General features: G+C 34.8%; 1 protein-coding gene across 2 annotated transcripts; it reads right to left on the bottom strand.

The window, feature by feature from the left end:
• Positions 1–187: 187 nt before the first annotated feature.
• On the bottom strand, positions 188–20,504 carry FGL1 (fibrinogen like 1). 2 transcript variants are annotated; one of them, XM_003205789.4, is made up of 8 exons: positions 20,355–20,504; positions 17,625–17,700; positions 13,225–13,405; positions 9,597–9,756; positions 8,893–8,990; positions 7,656–7,744; positions 6,931–7,118; positions 188–3,236 (listed from the first exon to the last, which is right to left on the bottom strand). In XM_003205789.4, the coding sequence occupies exons 2-8, from the start codon at positions 17,688–17,690 to the stop codon at positions 3,077–3,079; spliced, it is 942 nt and encodes a 313-aa protein (XP_003205837.1). In that variant the 5' UTR covers positions 17,691–17,700; positions 20,355–20,504; the 3' UTR covers positions 188–3,076. The 2 variants fall into 2 exon arrangements, with proteins under 2 accessions (XP_003205837.1, XP_019470400.1); XM_019614855.2 differs by lacking the exons at positions 17,625–17,700; positions 20,355–20,504 and adding an exon at positions 16,185–16,221.
• Between the last annotated feature and the right edge of the window lie 1,299 nt (positions 20,505–21,803).

The raw sequence follows: 21,803 nt of genomic DNA, 5'->3' as shown, positions 1-21,803 counted from the left end.
TTTTAACAGCTCTGTTTTTGTGTGTGTGGTTTGTTGGTTTTTTTTTGTTTTTTTCTTTCTAAGCAATTAAAACAAGACAGAAGCAAGTGGAAACTTTTGAAAATCTAGATATGAAATACTTCCCTGGATACTTTCTTTGCTCTTAATACTTTCACAAGTGCAAAAGAAAACCCACTGCTAAAGCTTAAAAATACACACACACACACACTTAAATTTTCATTCTTTTTGATCTAATGAGAATTAAAGGAACTTGATAAACCTAGCAAATAGTTGTTTGAGCTGTCTTTCTGAGCATACTATTTTTCTAAAAGCAATGAAAAATACCTTTGACAGAACAGAACATTATACTTAAAAATGATGTTCAAGAATTGGTGTTAGGAATAACAGTTTTGGGAACGCATACAGCAAAGCTGAAGAAAAATTTCCACTGTAAATAAGTAGGCCAGATTTTAGTGCCTCAGCTCTTTATTCGTGCATACTGGACATTTAAAAAGAAGTGCTATAGGACAAAAGGGTCTTTAACCATTAATTTAAATTCTCTTTACATTACAGCTTTTATTGTTTTGATCTCCAAAATGTTTAACAAATGGAAGGAGACAGACAGTTGAAAATACAATTATATTTCTCTTGAACAAATATTACAGTTGCACTTCTGATCACATTGTTCATTATTAAATCATCACGGACAATATATTTTACTTGTTATACTCTTGATTCTTTTTCTTTAGGGTTAAAGATTTATATCAAGTGGTATGTATTCATTTTCAACTATTTGGGAGTTACTATGTTGTTCCTTCTAATGCCTCAACAACAACCTCACCTTTATTCTGCTATCTTGTAAGAATAATGATTCCCCTAGAACAAGTTTATACCTGCTAAGGAAATAATTACTAACAGCCCATGTCAGGCTGTTTATACTCACTCTTTGAAAGTAAAGAGTTTGTATATTTGAGAATTCTGATCATTTTGAATTACATCATTCACATGTTTTTTATCTAGCCAAGGTGATCTACTGCACAAGGAAAAGCCACAGAGAGATGGTAGGAATTAAATACTGTATTTGTGTACCACTAGCAATATGTGAGGTGCTTTTCGAACAGCTAGAGTAGGATGTCCTTGTTCTGAAGAATATCCAGTCCAAACAAACATACAAATGCATTTTAAAATGAGCAAAGATTTGTTCCTCCTTAGTTTTTATGATATCCAGTAGAGAAAAGGAATAAAATTTTATATCAAAATATATCAGCTGAAGGATATCATTAACATTCTCATAAGTAAAGGAGGAGGAATTTATGCTGAAGCAAACAAAAAGCATTACTGCAGATTACTTGAGCACAATTCATACGTGTTAGTAAGTCTGTCTTTAATTTCAATTAAACATTATGCGATTTGTCTTAATACTCTCCAAATGAGCCAATTTTTCCAGCTTTTACAATTTCTACATAATGTCATCCCTGGTTTTACAAGGAATTAATCTTTCTCCTTTTATAGTAGCATGATTTAAAAATAATGATTTAATACTGAATGCTGAATATATGCATATATAGATATATGTGCACATATATATGCACACATACTTAGGCCAGGCTGCCTTCCAGTTACAGAATTACATTTCATTAGGTAGCTTCCTAGAGAATGTGCCTGCTCTTCTCCATGGCAGCATACATTCACCAGTTGTTTTTGTTGTTACTGACTGCTACAGTCAGTTTTGGTGCTAGGCACCCAAGCTATAGCTAGGCAAAGTTTCCCTTGCAGTTTTTGTTGTACAAGGAAAACATGGATCTGTAACTTGAGAACAGGAAAGGCCCAGATAGCCAAGAGAACAACTGAGGAAAAAGGAGAAACTTGGAAGCATAAGAACTTAGAAGTGACTGAAAAGGGCACTCAAACAGAGCTGTAGAGATTAACAAATACATAAAAAAAAGAAAGGTTTTATGAACTTAAGTACTAAGAAACTTTAAATGCCAGATTTTTAGATTGCATTTGAAACCTAATTCCCTCTATACATTATGATAGTCTACACTCAAAGCATAGCTTACATTAAAAATAGTCAGTCTTTTGATAAAGATGTTAGTATACTAATGTCCACAATATCTATCTGGTTACCAAAAAGAAGAATGGCAGAATTACTAACCATCAAAAAACGTTAGGTTGAAGTGATATGATCATCTCTATGAATTCAAATGATTCTTGGCTGACGGCATCCCTTCTCTTCCTCCAGCTTCCTGTCTCATTCTTTATTCTTTTGATGCATGCTATGTACAAAACATGTTCAAAATAAATTGGAGGAACTTACAGACAACCAATTTCTTCTAAAGCCTTGATTTGTTCTTGTATGGGAACTGTCGAGTCACAGCCTGAACCACTGGTTGAGCACCTGGGGAAAGGACCCAGTCAGTCCTGAGAGCACAGATGAAGGCAATTCAGCTGTGTGACCAGGAGGGATGGAGCCTGGCTGCACCTCTTAGACTTCATTTAAGGGCTGATTCTGCCAGTGGGAAAGGATCTTTCTGGAGATCCCTTTTTGATGAAGCTTTCCCTGTAAACCTGGAATCTTCTGATATGGATGAGCAATCTTCTTCCCTTTCTTTATAGCACCTTTCTATCATGCCAGTCCTTCCATCATGACACCTTTGTTGTATGTCTTTCCCATTGTATTGATCTGTCCAATTGCTACAATTCTGAAGAAGCTATTTCCACAAGGAAGCTAAACTTAAAGGTTCTATTTAAATTGCCTTTTTGGATGCAATACAATCCATTTTAATTTTTGAGACATAATAATGACAATACTTTTTTTCTATTAAAAAAGTAAAAGGATTTCTAGTTACCTTTCAAGACAAATTCTCCATGTTGATAAAGATATCCTTTTTCCTAGGCAAACTCTGCCATAAAAAAAAATAATTCTATAGGCACATTAGCAGAAGTATTTGTACATATGGATTCATAAATCATATCTTCTCATGTACATCTCAGAAAACTATTACAGAGGAATTACTCTAGATTTATATAAACATTGGTAATAGCCCATCTGTTTACTTTGGATCCATTTGCTAGAAGATGAATCTTAATAAAATATTCAAACAATATTTGGTTCAAAGTGTGTTGGTCTGACCTTCATTACAACAGATTTCAGAGAATACCACCACCCATGCCAAGTATACCAAACTATTCCATTGTCTGTCTTTGCAGTATAAGGACCTTTGTAGTACAAACCGTTCAAGTTGGCTGAGTGACACCTGGTGGAAAAGTAAATAAAAGATGAATAAGATCCCCATCTAAAAGTTGCAAGCACTTCCATTTCCCCACAAGTAAAAAAAAAAAAAACAAAGAGCACTATGTTGCTAACAGCCCAGTCTGACATTGCAGATTTACATCTGTGGACTGCATTGCCCCTACACACAAACAGTTTAATTAGGGCACAATTGCAAGTACTCTTAACATCCTTGAAACAAAAGTTATTTCTGTTCTACAAGTTTTCTGACATTAGTGGGTCTCTGAGTTCTGCCGGTTAATCTGTCTTAGTGACAAATAATTCCAGAATCCTTTAGGTCACATGTAGCAGCAGAGCAAAACTCTGGGAAGAAAATACTGTGCTGCTTATTATTGTTCCAGAGCAGCCCTTCTGATATTATGCAGTTACCCACATAGTGTTACATGACAAAACATGAATACCACTATCAGTTTGCCTTTCAAACTGTTGATTTCTTTTTAAAAATGCATTACATCTCACAGCTTTAGTTTAAGAGATCTATACCACTTCCATGAGTCATCAGAACTGGTATTTTATCTGACTGAACTAACTACTGTTTAACATACTGAAACAAATGCTGTTACAGGTTATTAAGCATGCTAAGTGAAAACAAAACTAACCAATCTAGCAAAACCCCCAAAGGCCTGTCTAGCTACCAGCTCAACCTTGATACTCATTTGGTTTCTACAAGTACTAAGTTTACTTTCATGTCACCATATGGAGAGCAAAGTTTGTTTCTTATGCAGCACATTGCAATGAATCTGCCTAACTTACCTGCTAATTCAAAATTTTGTCATAAGCATTGTTAATATCTGGTTGTTAGACACCACAGTATTTCAAAAGCAGACTTCAGAAAACATTAAAACAAAACAGTCCAAATTAAATTTATGGATATTTTTACTGGCAAATCTTGGCTTTGCTTACACTTTAGTAACAGTTTTGAAAAATGAAATAGAAAGAGTGATAAAGGCCTCACAGGAAAATTCTCATGCATGAATGCTTATTCACTGCTTATAATTTAAAATTATTTTTGTTAATAAATAGGTTGAAAGCTTATAAATCGCAGATATCAAAAGTGACTTTGGTTTTAATAATGATGAACTTGTATCAGACCTAACAATCTTTTTAGCCACACAAATTCTGAATTGAGACAGCACTTTGTTTAAACACTTCAAATCAAAACTGATTTTGTTAGAAGAATTGTAATCAATAAATCCTCTTTTACTTCTTTTGATGGAAACAGTCAGAAGTTGATTTTGTCAGCAGTAACATGAGCCCATAAGAACCCTTAATTAGTGCTAGGAGGCACTAATGGCAAAAATATATTCTGTAAGTCTGGAGGCAGACAAAAGCAACTGGCCATATTGCAAGAACAGTTGGCATATGACTACTGATACAATTTTCTGAAGCAAAAAGTCAACAGTCACCTTGAAGTTCCTTCATTCTTTCCAACAGGCTAGTTTTTCAAGCCTAAAACCCTACAGCAATAGTTTCAAAAGTACAGCCAACTCTCAATTATCCACTGAAATTTTATCTGAGTTAATGTATTAAGTTTGTGACAGATACAGATAGATGGAGTTGGTTCCCTGAAGAATTATTTAAATTTCTGCCTGGACTTATTGACTCCAGCACAGCCCTACATGAATGTAGCTATGCCGTCTTCAGAAGATTGGTGAGACACAAAGCCTGATTGAGACTTATGGCCACATCTTGATGTCTGCCAAGTCTACTGTGGTCATCCATGCATTCTGCAACTAAAACTGGGAGTGCTGGAGAGAGAATAAGCTCATGTACACATGGGTTTGTAAGCTCTTATTTGGCAGTTCTAAACCTACTGATCTTTGCATTACCCTGGAAGAAGGAAAGCTTATGAACTAAGTGTAGCACCAGAGAGAGCCTAGCACACAGGATACCAAGCCAAAAATCTCTGGTTACAAACAAGTGCAGAAGAATGTTCTCTCTGCAGGAGTCCACAATAAATACAGAGTTGGATCAAGAGATAAGAGCTATTTTCTATGCCTCACTTGTATCACATCCCTTGGTATTCATATTATCTGTGTGTTTCTATATTTCATTAGGCTACATAGCATAGAGCTGGCTACAAAAAAATACCTTCACAGCTGGGAGCTCCTATACAAACCAGCCAAGAGCACTAATTTCTTCTGTGTTTGCTAATCTGTGCATGACATACTTGTGCTCTGAGTGCTTTCTTTTCTTTGAGCCTGCCAGGATTTCAGGATACTACAATTCTCTAATATTTTGCAGCTTTCAGTTTTCTGTTAAGCTTAACAAAGTCAGTAGCAAGACACTACTACTACAACTGATTTTCATTATCCAGATATAGTCTCACTTTAACTATGTCAGATACACATCCATAATAGGAACTAGCCTGGTAGGAGTCAGCTATCTTTAGTTGTTATGTAACACCAACTACAAGGTATTAATAACTGTCAAGTTCTGTTGTAGAGCTACTTCTGCAGAGAGATCATTCTTCTGTACAGGCCAACCTAGTATTAAAAAAGTTTTTAAAAGACAAAAATAATGTCATTTAAGTTAATAAATCTCATGTCATGGTACCACAGTTTTATACTATTCAAGTTGTGGACTCCTCTAAATTTACTGATATCATCGGTAAAGTATCTCCCACAGATTATTTTCCCTTTTAAATATCTTTTTCATGAAAACTGCAAGAACATTTGACTACACGTGAATATTTTCTGTATGCCTCAAACACTCTGCCAATCTACCACCCCTAAAATGTATTAAAATTATTAGTTGTGAGCTAGAAGCTACTTAATATCAGTAGTGCTGGTCACAGACAACTTATAGGAACAGAACTTGGAAAATAAGGAGTTAAAAGCAGGAACAACGGATGACACAGAGAAACAATGGAGTTGATTCAGCCTGGCAGCTCTTGCCCAGTGAACTGAGATCGAATGAAAGAGTAGTGTGCTTTTCTGAGCTGTATTTTAAAGCTGTCTATTACCCAGATAGATCATTTCTGTTCATATATTATATGGCTATATATATATGGCTATATTTTATATGTGAAGTATGTGAAACAACAGAGCTGCCTATGTATATGCTGCTAACATTATCAGTTTTAGTCTTCCTTTTAGAATTGCTATTGTATAGGTAAGTAGGGTTTTAAATTTCTTTTGATGAAACCTCTTTAAAATTATTTTCCTCTCAGTCCAGTCATGTGCACTGACAGAAACTGAGTGAGAACGTTCCCATCTTGATATAGAAGGAACAACAAGAATGAAGTGTTAACAGATAAAAATCTACAGCTTGTTAACCCAGCACTAGCTTAACTCATCAGCTATTCAGCAGTACTGCCACATCTGGTTTAGTGAAGCAAGGAGAAATACAAGAATGAAGTACAACAGGAACATATCTGCATGACCTATTTGTGTAAATGTTAGTTACCTTAAAGGGACAGAATTGTCTCCTTCTTACTGTCTGATAACAGAATGACCAAAGCCTATGACAAATACTATTTCATAGATAAGCTTGGCCAGGGCAGTAAGTGAATCTCAGTCCTAACAGCACTGGAATCTCTGCTAGCAGTCAAGGATAGATTGCAAGTATAATAAATAATGATGTCTACTTACCTTCTAGCAGATATTGTATGAATACACATGAAGTAGAAAGACAATGCAAATATAAAATCAAAATACCTGTTAAACCACCAACCAGCTTTTTCCTCTTCAGCACAATTGCCTTCGTAGTTGTCATTGTCCCTGTCTCTAGTACTGAATTTCATTCCACGATGATCAGCCCACCATTTCACTTCAGGATGAAACCCCCCAGTTAGGGAATCACCAGCTGTACCAGAGTATTCACCACAGCTCATCTGATAGGAGTGCTAATGCAAATTGTGAAGAAGGAAAAAAGAAAGTAATCCAATGTGTCTTTAACCTTCAGTATGTAAAGGAGTAAATCTGCAAAAAAACTAACCTGTTCCATTTGCTACTATTTGTATGCCCAGGAGTGTCATGTCACTCAACCACTGTACTAGTGAATAAAGGAATATATAGATGCTTACCAGGGTAAAAACAATTCATAATTTTATGTAGAAATAACAATAAAAGCTATTAGTTGGTTTGGAGTACATAGAGAAATTATGCACCATTATTGCTGATAATAACAATTGAAAAACTGCTTGCATCCATAACTGCTAAAACTAATGATTCATACAAATTCCACGAGGTATGAAATCAGTACATCCATATAAACCACTATTGTGACATTTGAAAATTCCAACCATTTGTAAGAAAGAATACTTGTTAACAAGGCTCAGCATAAATCTTTATGAAAAGAAAGGCACATGTATGTTTATTGCCTGCTTAAATAAAGTCACATTTTCATTAAAACCACTGGTCATTATTAATGATTTTATTACCTTTTCATCTGCAACTCCAAATCTTGTATATTGTGCATAACGCCGTTCTCCTTCAAAATCACTTAGATCAATTCTTAAAGTATAGTTTCCTTAAGAAATAAGGATAGAAAATATTTTTGTAAAACTAACCTATCTTGCTAATTCTCAGAACGGAGTATTATAGTAGAATATTAAAATACTAATTGTTTTTTTAGTATAAATCTTATCTGTATCATTATATTCTTTCAATCTTCTTTCATTTTGGCTTTTAAGGTACATCTTGCTATGGTTTTTTTTCATTCACACAATTCATCTTGTAAAATTGTAGGTTTATTCCAACATAGATTTTGGCATGTAAACAAAAAAAGGCCTTGTGATTTTATGTTTTATTAAGGCATTTGAAATAGTGATGAAAGCAGAATGAGATTCAATAAATATGCGTACACTTAAAACAGTATTTCTACACTCTGAAAATAAGAGTTAAACCAGGATCACATGCTGGTGTAAATCTTCAGAGATCACTGATTCTAGCAGCTATGTTCATTTACAGGACCTGAGAATCCGGTCCTATATATGTAAGTGGAAATAGAAATGAATGTATATATATCTCCCACCATACTGATCTAATGTTGTACACTTCCATGAGTCCCAAAGCCTTTATCTATGCTGCAATATAAATTGTAGGTAATTTTAACGTGCAGCATATTTGAACAGACCTGAGCTACCTTTAATATACAGTAATAGTAAAGAAATGACAGCAGTGATCTCCATGCACATTAGCTTGTTAAGTCAATAGATAGCTTTTGTATATTCAGCGCTCTACAGGAATGCAAAAGTTGTTGTAGATTGAGTAACTATTAGAAAAATTGAAATAGCTTTTCAATATTAGACTAATCAAGATTACATGCCTAGATTTCCCTCACATAATACCATATGTGGCAGTCATGTAAAGTTCTGACTAAATGAATTGGTACAGCATAGTACACCAAAACTGTTAGTCATCCTGACTGCAGAATGGTAGAGAGAATTGTTTTAAGGTATCCTCCTGGCTACTGTTCCCTGTTTTGAAGGATCTCCTTGTATTCAATTGGTCCAATGAGAGCTTTCAAGCTTTCATTAGAAAATATTTTAATTTTTTAAAACTAAAGTTCATACGGACTAACAAACACAACTCAGGATTCATGCTAACAATAAGATGGCCTGGAAAGAGAAAAGGAGCAGAAATAATAGAAAACTGTTATCACAGTACAAATCTTACCTTGATTAGTCAAGTAATGAAGATTCTTATTTCCAAGCCAATATTCACCATTAGTCAAAACAAAATTTCCAAAGCCTTCTTCATAGTCAGCCCAGTCTCTGTAGATCAGTATAAATGAGTACTTTAGTAAGCAAAAAAAATAAGTTTGTTTGGGTATTTATTTTGTCATACAATCACAGACCACAGAATAATTAAAGCTGAAAGGAAACCTAAGGACACTATGGCAAGGAGCCTATTTTTCTCAATCTCTCAAACAGCTCAGTTCTTAGTGACCTCCTTGTAGACACAGGCAGTCTGCTTTTAGATTCTACTGCAGCCATCCCTTCTCCAGGCTGAACAAGCCACTTCCTGTCCTCATGACAAGTGCTCCAGCCCTTGATCATCTTACTAGCCTTCTGCTACTTATTTTTCTGTCTTACACTCTGCATACTTCAAGTCCAACAAGACCGATGCTAGAATAAAAGTTTAAAAAATTACATCTTAAATACTTTGGTAACTTAACCTAAGAGTTGATCTGGATCATACAGACAGTTTATGATAGAGCCAAAAATGATCTCATCTGGAGGCTGTCCCACTGAATCACTATTCCTCCTTTTTATCTGAGATAGTTTATCCATATAATTCTGAAGTTAATAACTTATCTCCTTCTGGTTTCTTGTTTATGCAGTTTGTTTCCAATTTTAATGACCAAATCGAGTACTTACCTATTGAAATTCTGGCTGCCATCAGAACGTCTCTGAAAAACAGTCCAACCACCCCCTTCAGACATGTCACAGAAGGCCAGGAATTCATTAGGACTGTGGGAAGGTTTCATCTTGTAAAATCCACTTTGCTTGTGACCATCACTGTAGATTTCTGCACAGTCTGTTCACAAAACATCCATTGAACACAGTTTTTAGTTCCATACTTACTAGCAAAACCAGAAAAGTCAATAAGGGAAATCAAGTCATATCAGGTAAGAGGCACATACGAAAAAAGCTAATAGAAAGCAAATACCTCCACAAATACATTTTTATGACTTTAATTCTTTTGGGTTAGGCGGTGCCACTTCTAATTTACAATGGTATAATCCACACTAGAATCCTGTTACAATCATAATTCTCCTACATATAAGCTACACAATCTTCAGAAACAAAGATGTGGACTTTCTGGATGTAGAAGTACAGGAGAAATGCCAAATATGAGAGTATGGAATTACCAGTGTTAGAAAAAGGAAACAATTACCAGACCTAATACTGTTGTCCCTTGTACCACACAGGTCCAAATATACACAGAAGTCTATCCTACAAAAAGTGTTGTGTGTGTCTAAAACGTTACATTTGGCTTTATACCATTTTTCAGTCTGGTCTGCAATGGTTTCAAGGACAAATCACCATGTAAATCAGCATTTCAGAGCTCATGAAAATAACAGTACTGTAATCATACCATCTTATCTCTTTTCCCTCAAGGAGTTTAGAAATGAGAGGAGTTATTTGTTTATATGTAATCTACCATCAAGCAGTCACACAGGAAAGTAGTATAGTTTTCAACATTTCTGTTTTTCCTGGCAGAAGTAAAACTGATTAACTGTAAGATTTGCCCTGAATTCTTTAAGAACATGTTGGCTGAACTTCTAGGCTAGTTTGGAACTTTATGAACTACAACATTTCTTCTCAGTGAAAACATCAATGAAGATTAGACATAGAAAATATAAAGAGCTTGTAATGAAAACAAATAACTATGCCAGGATTTGGACAAATTATAACATAAAAAAATATTATTTAAACGACAACTAAGATGTCTTCGCAGAGACATTTTGACTGGATTACAGAAAACTTTTCTTGCATCCATTATTTTCTCAGTAGGTTAGCAAAATACTTAGGAGTATTTTAATTTTAAGCAAGTGTATTTACTTTCTTCCCCCCAAATTATCCAGATCTACTGACCTTAAAATGTTACAGCAGCCTGAATGAAATAATGCATTATCAACAAGGGAAAGCATTTACTAAGCTATTAGGAAAGTGAAAAAAATTATCAACAGAAACTAGAAATAACTTAGATCTGTTATCCAGAATCAATTTAAAGAAAACTGAAGAATACACTTAAGAAAGGACAAAGACCTTTCAGCTAAATGTGTTTTTAATATATATATTTTTTTCCAGTAACAAAGAACTCAGCCATGTCAACCATAATAACAAACGAATCTTCTGGGATGCTGAATATGTAATTAAATATAGAGATAAAATTCAAAGTCAGACTTACAACAGCTTTTAATTTTACTTTAATGGTGCTTTATTACGTGATGCTTTTTTATATGCCGTATTTTCTTCCAGAAGCAAAAACACTGCAATTATATTCAAACCCATGCATTGAATATCTTAGAAGTTTAGACTCCCTAGCACAGGACAACTAGAAACCAACACCAACCAAGAATCAGACCACCCAAAGTCTACTTACAACCCAATTATTGTTTGGATTTAAAAAATATATTATTTTAGAAGAGTTTAAGTCTTACTCCAGCTATGACAAGTTAACACACTTTGCCTTCTTCCACTGTAGAGGGACCCAACCAACATCAAAATGCTGTTGAGGATACAAAACCAACTTAAATCCTGGACTTTACAACTCTAGAAATAGTGATGCCTTGAGCTGAATTTAACTCGGTCACACCATTGCAACATAAAGAATATAATTAAGGTGAGTCCAGACACCATCATAACAAGCTCATATGGATGCTTTCAGGACTTTACAGGTTAGAACTCATATACCTATTCTGCAAAAAGACTCTATGCCAGCTGACTTTCTGAATTTGGTCTTAGATGTTGAGCATCTTCTATTTAACTAAGCTAATTTAACTGCTGACCATGTGTCCATCCTTTTCATTATCTTTCCTGTTTTGCAGGGACATCTTGTCTCTAAATGAGATAGTTAATTAGCAGAGTATGGAGACTATATGCTGAAGTATTGCTCTCTCATACAAAAAAAAGTCTCTAGGTAGTCTAAAAAGACTAAAGTCTCTTATTTCTTTATTCCAATTATATTTCAATTAACTTCAAAAATTCTTTCTTTAAATTATTCTGCAAGTGGAATCAAGCCTTTGGGCTATCTCTGTCAAAAAAAGTTGTCTTAAAATCTATCCAAAAAACCAACCATATGAGTAGGTCATATATAACACCTCCTGTGTAATAGAATTCCATCATGATATTTCATTTCAAAGAAACAGAAATCAAAATGTGGATTTTCTTGGCCACTTTAAAGGTATAGCTCTTTGTAGCAAGTATAGCCTTCTGTGTTACCATAGATGTCAGTGTGTCTGTACAACTCCCATCTTGATAACATAAGGAAGGTAACAACAGCTGACATGATAGAGATGCGAGTGTACGCTGTCTCAGAAAAGATATTGTACTCACACAATTATTGCCTCTAAACTGATAATGCTAAATAGTAAATTGCAAGTAATGATATTTTCTGAAAATGACAATAAAGCTCATTAAACAACCAGGAAACTACCAGATTATTCCCAAGAAAAGTGAGTCAGCTTGAAATGTGTAGATGTGTACAGATGAGGGTAAGAGACCTAGACAACTAACCAGTTAAGCCAGATTGCACACTTCCAATAGTTGTCAAGATCAAGAACTACCTCCAAACCTCATCCTTCCCAGTGAACAGCACAAAAAAGCCTGTCTGCAGCCTACTGGATTGACATGGGGAACAATCAGTAGGATTTTAGACCTCAGATGTTCATATGTGAACTTTTAGGATGTTTTCTCACTGAAACATGGATTAGCAGACTGCAGGCTGCAAGATGGTACACAAACCATTGCACTCAGATTTCCATCTCCAATGAAGTGTGTGTGAACTGGGGAACCTGCACTTCCAGAGGAGGTCCGAGTTACCCACCTCTGCAAGAGCAAGTGTGTGCCTGGGACCCTGAGAATGTGTAAATGTGAACTGAGATAGACCAAGAGTTTTAAATCCTATGTGTTAGAACTTCTTGAGATGAGTTAAGGGATGTTTAAAAATCTGTAATAGTTTACTAACTTCTGTAAATGCCTGTTATTGCCTTTTCTCTGTTTTATTGCTGATAATGATTCTAAATGTACTGTTCAATGATCATTCTTTAATTATGCACTATTAATTAATTAAATTAATAAACCTCTTCAATCCTGACTTCATTTGTATCATGAGATGGAAATATTTTCCCTAGGACAGCAGGCCTAGGTAAGAGATTAACACTGTGCTTGAAACAAACAATTTTCTGTGAGTTGTAAGACAATACATCAATGCGCCTGATTGTGCTAAAGCTTCTGGGTATCACTACAATGAACGGAAATGAATAGCGTCATTTCTAACCTGAATACTGTCTTTTTCCTCCCAAGTCAATGACACTGTTTTCATCTCCTCTGTCACTGTACTGTATCTCTTTCTTCTCTAAAAGCTGTATAATTTTTAACTGCTGCTGTTTCACACGATGTTCCAGAAGTCTCACCTGGGCCTGAAGTTGTAGCTGCTCTTGAAAACAGTTCTGTAGAACCTAGAGAGGAAAGCATCTTACTATAAAAAAAGTAATTTTTTTTGTTGAGTTTAACATGTGAAAAAGAAAATAAAAACTAATATGAACAAAATACTTTTCTACAATTCCCTGCAGACCCTATGTTGACTTCCACCTCAACTGTTACCTCTGTTTGAACTGATTTGGTATTCTAGAGTGTACAGCCATAGACAACTTCTCTTTAGAGATTCTGTTACCAGTCCTCACTGGTAAACATGCAGATGGGACTCAGTATACTACAGACCTGAATCTATTGTAATGATCACTTACTTTCTGTCACCTTATCATCTACACATATTTACTATCCAGAGAGAAACGCTGCTAACATTAAGATTCTAGAATCCACAGAATTTTAAATTCATATTTATACTATTTCAACTTTATTGTTCATTTTTAAATGCTTTTATGTTACATACTTCTTATGATAAGAATGGTAAGATCACTGACATAAATACTGTAAAATTTAGAGCTCCTTTGGCTTGCTAAAATAAGTAGCCCCTAAGAAACTGCAAATATATGCATGAAAACTAACAGCTTAAAGCTTAAAGTCAGTATTGTACTGTGCCTTGTACACATAATTTTGTCATGCAAGAGTAGGGAAGATGTTGCAATTCTGATATAATCATACCTTCTAATCACATGAGCTAAGGATGTAGGCCTCTAGCAACTGCCATCCATGTGGAAGATTACAATATGTTAGAACACTGCCCTATCACACTTAAGGAATAGGTAAATCTGAAGTAGCATACTTATATCCACTGGCATCAGTATTTTTCCATCATGCTCAGGCTTCATTTGTTTTTCCACAAACACTACCACCAGTGTTTCTTGTCACTTTCTTGCTGCCGTGATTTTTTTTCCTTCTGTCTGATACACCTCTGCACATTTCTATGCAGCAGAAACATGGTTCTGGTTGGATATTTCCCTGCAGTAACATTAGTAATTCTCTACAGCTCCAAGAATAGACTCTGTGAATTAGCTAACAGTATTGATAAGAATCTGTATTTTATTTTTAATTCATGTGGAATTTTCTCATAATTTATTTGTGGCACTAGTTAAAAATCAGGGGAACTTCTATTACTGTCATGTAACATACACATAAACTGTCACTATTATGATGTCATTTCTGATATAACATGTTGCTGATGTCTAAGATAATTTGTTTTTTTGAATACTAGAATGCAATTCACTTTGAACTTATGAAATTAACTTGATAAGTTAACTACAGGAGGTGGTTAGATAACACCAGGGAGGTGGTGAAGTCATTGACCCTGGAGGTGTTCAAGGAACATTTGGATTTTGTGTTGAGGGACATGGTTTAGTGAGTACTATTGGTGATATATGGATGGTAGGACTGGATGATCTTGAAGGTCCTTTCCGAACTTGGTGATTCTGTAATAAGTTTCAATAAAGTATTTGAAGCTAGAAGTATGTGTCTATGGTTTTATTAAAATAGTTCAAAACCATCATGGTCCACTTGACTGTAATATTCAGTCTCATAGAAAAAGTGTGTTGATCATGTATGTTAGCTAGACAAAGTGATCTTGAGTATAGACCTCTGCTGTAAGTACTGCTGCAGATTATCATATGCTTGCTAAACTGCAAACTAATATATGTGGTAGAATAAAAGAAGAGAGTATATACAGGTGGCAGGACAAGGCAGCATGGCTACCTGTCAGCAGCTGAGCTGCCCATACTAACCAGCTTTGACAGTAAATTTGCCTGCAGGCTTCAACTATTTGCTACTGTATCCTGAGAAGCCATTAAATTCCTTAACCACAAGGAGAAGTTGTAAAGTGAGAGGTGCAATTTTTTAAGTGACAGTGTTTTTAGAAGGAATTAAAGAATTCATCTAGTGATCTAAAATCCCTAAAGCCCCATCTTATTTAAGAATACTCCGTTCAAGATCTACCTCCACCATGACACTGCCTCATGTACCACTATAAAACACCTCTAACAGACTATAATTTACTGCTATTCCTTTTGCTAGATATGAATCAAATTAAAACTGTTACAGCAGTAAGATACTTTAAAAATTTGAATTTGATTGTCACTGTCTCCAGCAGACAGTAGAGCCTACTGTATAAAAGTAAACTGAAGATAAATTGTTCTGTTTCACTGAAGCAACTGTTTACACTACATGTTGAGAAGCAATTACCTAACAGTCACTGACAGCTCTGCTTGTAGACACGTAGTCTCAAACTACTACTGGGTATTCATAATCTTCATTTTATGTCATAGTTGCATAAAATATTTAACAGCTATAGTCTTCTCATTAAAACTGATGGTATAGAATAGAATAACTTATAAAAACCATGAATACACAGGAACTTAATTTGAAGTGCTTTTGTCTTTTATTTGTAGACTATAAATGAGCTGAAAAGAAAGTTCTTGGATAGTATTAAAATGTAAATTTTTAGAGATAAGTTTAAGAACATTCTCAGCTTTACTATTAGTAACTACCTATAACATTTTAACTGAAACATCGAAAGAAAGCAAATATACTTCATAGTAATGCTTTTTCCTCAGAAATCATCTATAAAAAAAAACAGTAAATTTCCTCATTTTACAAGCAAAAACAAATTACAGAAGCAGATACTTCCTATTCCAAAGCTAGTGAGACAAATAAAAAGCTTCCACAAGGCAGAGTAAATGAAGCACTATAAAAGGATAGAAAACACAACAATAGTAAGGGAGCAACAAAGTCCCAGACTGCAATAAGTAAGGATGGGCACAAATACAGCAATTATAGACAACTTACCATTAGAAGACCTTAAACAGACAAGGAATACCAAGAAGATACCCATACTTCCACTGCCAACCCTTAAATGAGGTCTGGGAAATGGTGGATTCTGGCTCCACCCCTTCCTGTCACTCAGGTATATTGCATGCACCTGAGCTCCCCTGGGTTGGTCCTGCCCTCCCACCAGGTATTCAATCACTCTTTCAAGCTGTGACTTTGTATTTCTGCTACAATATGCCAAGCAATTATGCTCACCCAGTTCTAAGTTCAGTAGTCACATACACCGGTAATTTTGAATCAGCGATTCAATCTCCAAGGTCTCTGACAGTTAGGATCTTGATATCAAAGTAGGAAGGACATCCAAAACAGATACAGAATTAGTGACTGTAGCAGAAATGCTAAGTGACGGCTTGATGCAGTGATTGAGCACCTGGTGGGAAGGCAGGGTCAACCTGAGGGAGCTCAGGTGCATGCAATATACCTGAGTGACAGGAAGGGGTGGAGCCAGGATCCATCCCTTCTCAGACCTTATTTAAGGGTTAGGAGAGGAGGTAAGGGAGTCTTGCTGGGGATTTGTTGTATATCTGAGGTTTCTGAAGGTAAGTAGCTTTTTTTTCCTGTTTCTTTTCCCTTTGTGTTTGTATTTGGGCTTCTTTTTATTTGCTGTAGCTAAAAGCTTTGCTACTCTGCTATTGTCATTGTACTTTCCATCACATTATAGTATTACAGTGAGGCTATAAGTGTTTTGAGGGAATGAGCATGTTTTAGTATTTCTGTTGGTGAGGTGGAAGAAGGCATAAACAACTTTAGAAGATAAAATTAAAGGAACTACAATCATTGTTTTTTAGTACAACTTATAATGCAGTATAGGATCAAAAAAAGAATGTAAAGCTGGGGATCTTTTTAGATGAGAAGTTGTATGACTAATCAATCAGATTAAAAAATAATAGAAATATTCATTCTTTATATCAATATGCTATTTCTGCAGCTACCAAGCTCATTACACATCAGCAATTTCTGAGTTTTGCCTGTCTGTAGGTATAATGCTCAAAATTGAAGGTGTTACTTTGAGCTACCGTTACCACTAAATGGAACAACTATCTTCAGTGCATTTTCTTACAGCTTTTATGCTAATGCATACCTTTATAGTGAAGGAATTCTACTGTTTCCTTTTTCATACTAGTTCCAACAACAAACAAACCAAGTTACTTTATTTGATGCTCTTACCTAATTACTTATACCCTGTTGTATATTTATGCACCCATTTCTGTTTTTTGTATCAAAAACTCATCTCCACTAAATGCTAAGGTTATCCCCCCAGTTCTTCAGATTTGGTTTGTATTATCTTTTAAATCAAAGATTCTGCTATCAAATCTAGTTGAGATGTATTCTAAGAACTACAGAGAACAAGGTATGAAATAGTTAAAAGCAAGTCTAAACACAATGAATAGAACTTACAGAGCTTTTAGTGGCAGCTGTCAAGCTAACTGCAAGGAGAAAATCAATCACTATTGAAGTCTTCATTCTTTCAAAGCTGTGAAGTAGAGGATCAAAGGAAACAGTAGTTAATATAAGCATTAAAGCTAAACATTTACACTTGATATCTTTAAATGTTATTGGAAATAATCTAATTAACCTGTAATTATATCCCTATATTTTACAAATATAGTGTATATTTATGCTTTTACAATGTGTAAATACATTTACAATAGTGTGATCAAACACAACTTAGAGTGAAATCAAAAGCTATTCTTTTAGGCTATTATGTATCAGAGGTTTCTGCTTATTTCAGGAGTAACCTTATTGAAGGTTACAAAGAGACACAAATTACTGTGAAATAAAAGAAAAATAGCTCTTTAAAATATTCAAAAAAGCCGGACAGTATTCCTTGTTGGTTTCCTAAAATTAGGAGAAAAGCCTCTCTTACATTTAAGTAATAAAAATCTGAATTTAATTAGTTATCCTTGAAGTACGGAAAAAATGTCTTGTGTAGCTTCTGTGTACCAGGAAAATATGGAAGTAATTTTTCTATCACAGAGTAATTTCTGGATAAAATGTAATAGTCAGCAGCTTTTAGTCTAATGGTGACAAGGATCACATCTGTCAACTGATAGCTATGTATATTTTGTATTGTATGACCTATTCATTTTAAATCCTACTACTTCATATGCAGATTATTTTATATGACAACAAACACCACTGTATCTAACTGCTTTACAAACATTAGCTAATATAACTTGAAAAATTTCCAGAATGTAGATTGTCTTTCAGTTCGCAGATGACCAAGTTCTATTTGCATAGATTATATTCAAAGCAATTTTAATTATTTAAACCAATGCAAGTGATTAGATAAGGGATTTTTTCTTCTGGTGAGATGAATTTACAAGAATTGTCTGGCATTGTCTTCTGTTATTAATTTGTATTTGAGGTTTTTTTGTAATAAAACATGCCTTTTCATGAATTATGACTGTAGTAATTATGGCAATGCAGCTGTTGCCACTGTTGTAATGACATCATCTGATGTGGTAGCATGTTAACTGTCTGGGCAGGCTACAGATGACCTGTATTTGATTATTTCAGCCCCTACTCATGCATATCCAGTTAAGTATGTCACATTAAATCTTGTATTCATAGGGTCTCCTGTCTGTCTCTCACCTTTCCCCCTCTCTTCTTCCCTCCTCTGGACAGATACAGAACTAATGTGAGACAAACATGGACGTAAATACAGGATGAGTGGGATTTCCTGGCCTGCTCTGATACAGTACAGAACACCAAATTTTTGGGCTAGCTTGGGAAATGCCACTCCAATAATGAAGATTTTGCTACATGCAAAATGTTTAGTTGATACCCTAAAAATCAACCTTTGAAAATCAGGCTTTTAATCACCTCAAATTTATTTTATCAATTGTATATCAGCTGTCATTTCATTAACTGTAAGTGTTCTAGGGAGAGTTTCACATTCTGACTACATAAAGCATCAAAGAATAGAAAGGAAATGGAAGGTTATAAGGTCAAATATTTTCATTCTTACAACAAAACAGTACAAAATTAATGCTCTACTTTTTCTAATCTGTGGAAGAGAGTTGTAAGATCTGTCGCATCATTCACTTGGAGAATAGACCTCCAAGAAACAAACAAACAAAAAAAACCTACAAACGATCCCACCATAGAGAATGGAAAACAATACATTAAAAATATTAAGGAGTGTTGTTTCTTCTATAAGAACATCCAAACCTTAATCCATGTCTCAGATGAAAGCAAGTGCATACTTAATTTTTTTGTGTTGCTGATGTTGGCTAAGTCTAAAGGGACAGCTTTTGCTGAGATATTCAAAGCTTTTGTTATAAAAACAGTTTGTTTTATAAAACCAGTGTTTGCCAGTTCAAATAAATAAAAGTAACTTGTGCTGGAGATACCCATTCCTATCAAAAATATCTCAGATAATAGATGTGAGACTTAATTAGCACACACAACAGAATGCAGAATCTTACTGTAATGTTTCTGAGTTGAAAGCACGAGCCCTTAATAGCTGCCTTCTGTAAAAGGGAGGTTTAAGGGCAAGTCTTGTGAAACTTCACAATTTTATTCATATCAAATTATATGTATAGTCTAAGACTACACTTGGAGTATGTACTTTTATGATGATATGAAAAGATTTCTTCTATAATTTTCTAATTTATAATATAATTAACTCTCTCTCTGCGTAATTAAAGTTGTGGAAAAGTACCTCTGAAGATTCCTGCATTTTTGTGCCTGGGCTTTCTTTACAGGCAAATGTGAGAATCTGTCTGCCAAAAGGACATCTAATGATTTGAAGCTCAAGCCTGTCTAAAAGATTAAACTCATGCACAAACTTTGCTTTGATACTACTACAAAAATTGAGCCTATTTCCTTATCTGAAAAAATGGACACTCATGATTTTATCCATTTCTAGGCCTGGAGAGCAACCTTTATTCAAGAGCTATACATTATTATAAACTAAAGAACTACAAATTTGAATATGATGTTTATTAACAACCTAACTAGATAGCACAGCAAAACAGCTAAATACTACTGAAGCAACATATTCATCATTAGCAACATGGTACGATGTCATATGGCCTTTACAAATAAACTAGTTTTAGTCCATAGCTATCCAAATTATGCTAAATTCTTTCGTCCTCCCCCATAGGTAACTAAAATATTTACCTTTATCCTCTGGAAAGAACTCAAAGCTGTTAAATCTTAAGCTGATGCAAAGAATTCCAGACCCCTTCCCAGACTGCGATTGTTTTTGCTATTAAATTCTCTAGTGCTGAGGCTTACATCTGCTATGAGTCAGCGGGCAGGAATGTTTCTGAGGAGCTGCAGTTCTCAAGACTGATTGCAACATAAGAAGGAGAAGATGATGATTCTGTGTCTAACACAGCAATTCTCCACAAAAGATAACAAATAATCATTTGTTTTCTTTCACTGCTGTTATCCAAGAAATTGGTCTCAGAATGACATCCAGCTTTCCTGAAATGGAACCTAAATCTCTTAGGCTTCAGAGCTAAAAAGTGCTTAACTGACTTGACTATTAACACTCTCAGACTATAACTTACTGGTTAGAACTGATATAATAAAAATCTGCTTAGAACAAACAAAAGAGAAAACAATACAGACAAGGCCAAGGAGAAGAGAGAATTCTGTATGATGTAGTTACTTTTTAGCTGAATTGAAAGGCACGCAGAAGAGTGACTCAGTGATTCAGTTGGAAAGCATCACTTTGTATATAAGTATTTTAGATCCAGATGAATACAACAAACTTTTTGAAAAATGTAATTTCTTCTGAATATTGCTCTCCAATTCTGCTACTTCTTTCCCAATAGTTCAGCAAATGTCTAAGCTTTCTGGACTGCTTCTAGATGAAGTGCGCTCTTAAGGAAATACAGAACAATAGAAATAAAGAGCTTTACGTTCCACAAATACTCTCTCAACTTTTGAAGATTAACACTTGTTGAACCTTCAACTTTTTTGTCTTATCTGGAACCCCATTACCTGGCAGTATCTCTCTTTACTAATTACATTACATTTTAACTGAATTAAGTTTAAGTAACTGAAACAAACTCCTCATGAATGGCCAATGCTAAGAATCATTAAAACGAAGTGATCAGCAGTTAATTTTTGTGGGGAATCTTCCTATGGTTATTTCCTTTAGAATGGAGTATTGTAACTGTTCGTAGCATGACTTAGCTCGTAAAAGTATAATACTCAGTGTATAGGCTCTAAGTGAGAAAGTGGAAAAAGGCATGACGTTTTCAACTGAGATTTATTAAGGATTCAAACAAATTACTGAGGACTAAAAGTAGATTGTCTACGGTTTAATGTTTTTTAAACTAAGACTAGATAGCTAAAATCTATGGCTGTGGTTCAGTTAAACATTACTAAATCCAGAGCAAGAGCTATATACAGCAGCAAGTCAAATCCATGTTATTCAAGAGGTCTATAAGCTACATATCAACTGACTGATTTTACAAGAATAAATATATTAAATAGAAGACTCCTTAAGAATATGCAAATAGAAGTAATATAAGCACAAAAGGAAAAGACCTGGCTGCTCACACAAACTTCCTTTGGATTTGCTGCTCTTGGGAGGGTTTTCACAGAAGTGTAGAA

This window comes from Meleagris gallopavo, chromosome 4, assembly GCF_000146605.3.
Source record: "Meleagris gallopavo isolate NT-WF06-2002-E0010 breed Aviagen turkey brand Nicholas breeding stock chromosome 4, Turkey_5.1, whole genome shotgun sequence".
Lineage (NCBI taxonomy): Eukaryota > Metazoa > Chordata > Aves > Galliformes > Phasianidae > Meleagris > Meleagris gallopavo.
Note: the sequence above shows the minus strand (reverse complement) of the source record. Positions and strands in the feature narration are given on the sequence as shown.

Bases quoted from the DNA above. Each gene is read 5' to 3' on its own strand.
- FGL1 (XM_003205789.4), bottom strand. From the start codon at position 17,690: ATGAAGACTTCAATAGTGATTGATTTTCTCCTTGCAGTTAGCTTGACA. The intron at 8,991-9,596 runs GTAAGTACTCGA...ACTGATCTACAG, and splicing joins GGCAGCCAGAATTTCAATAG to AGACTGGGCTGACTATGAAG. The intron at 7,119-7,655 runs GTAATAAAATCA...AATTTGCATTAG, and splicing joins TTGGAGTTGCAGATGAAAAG to CACTCCTATCAGATGAGCTG.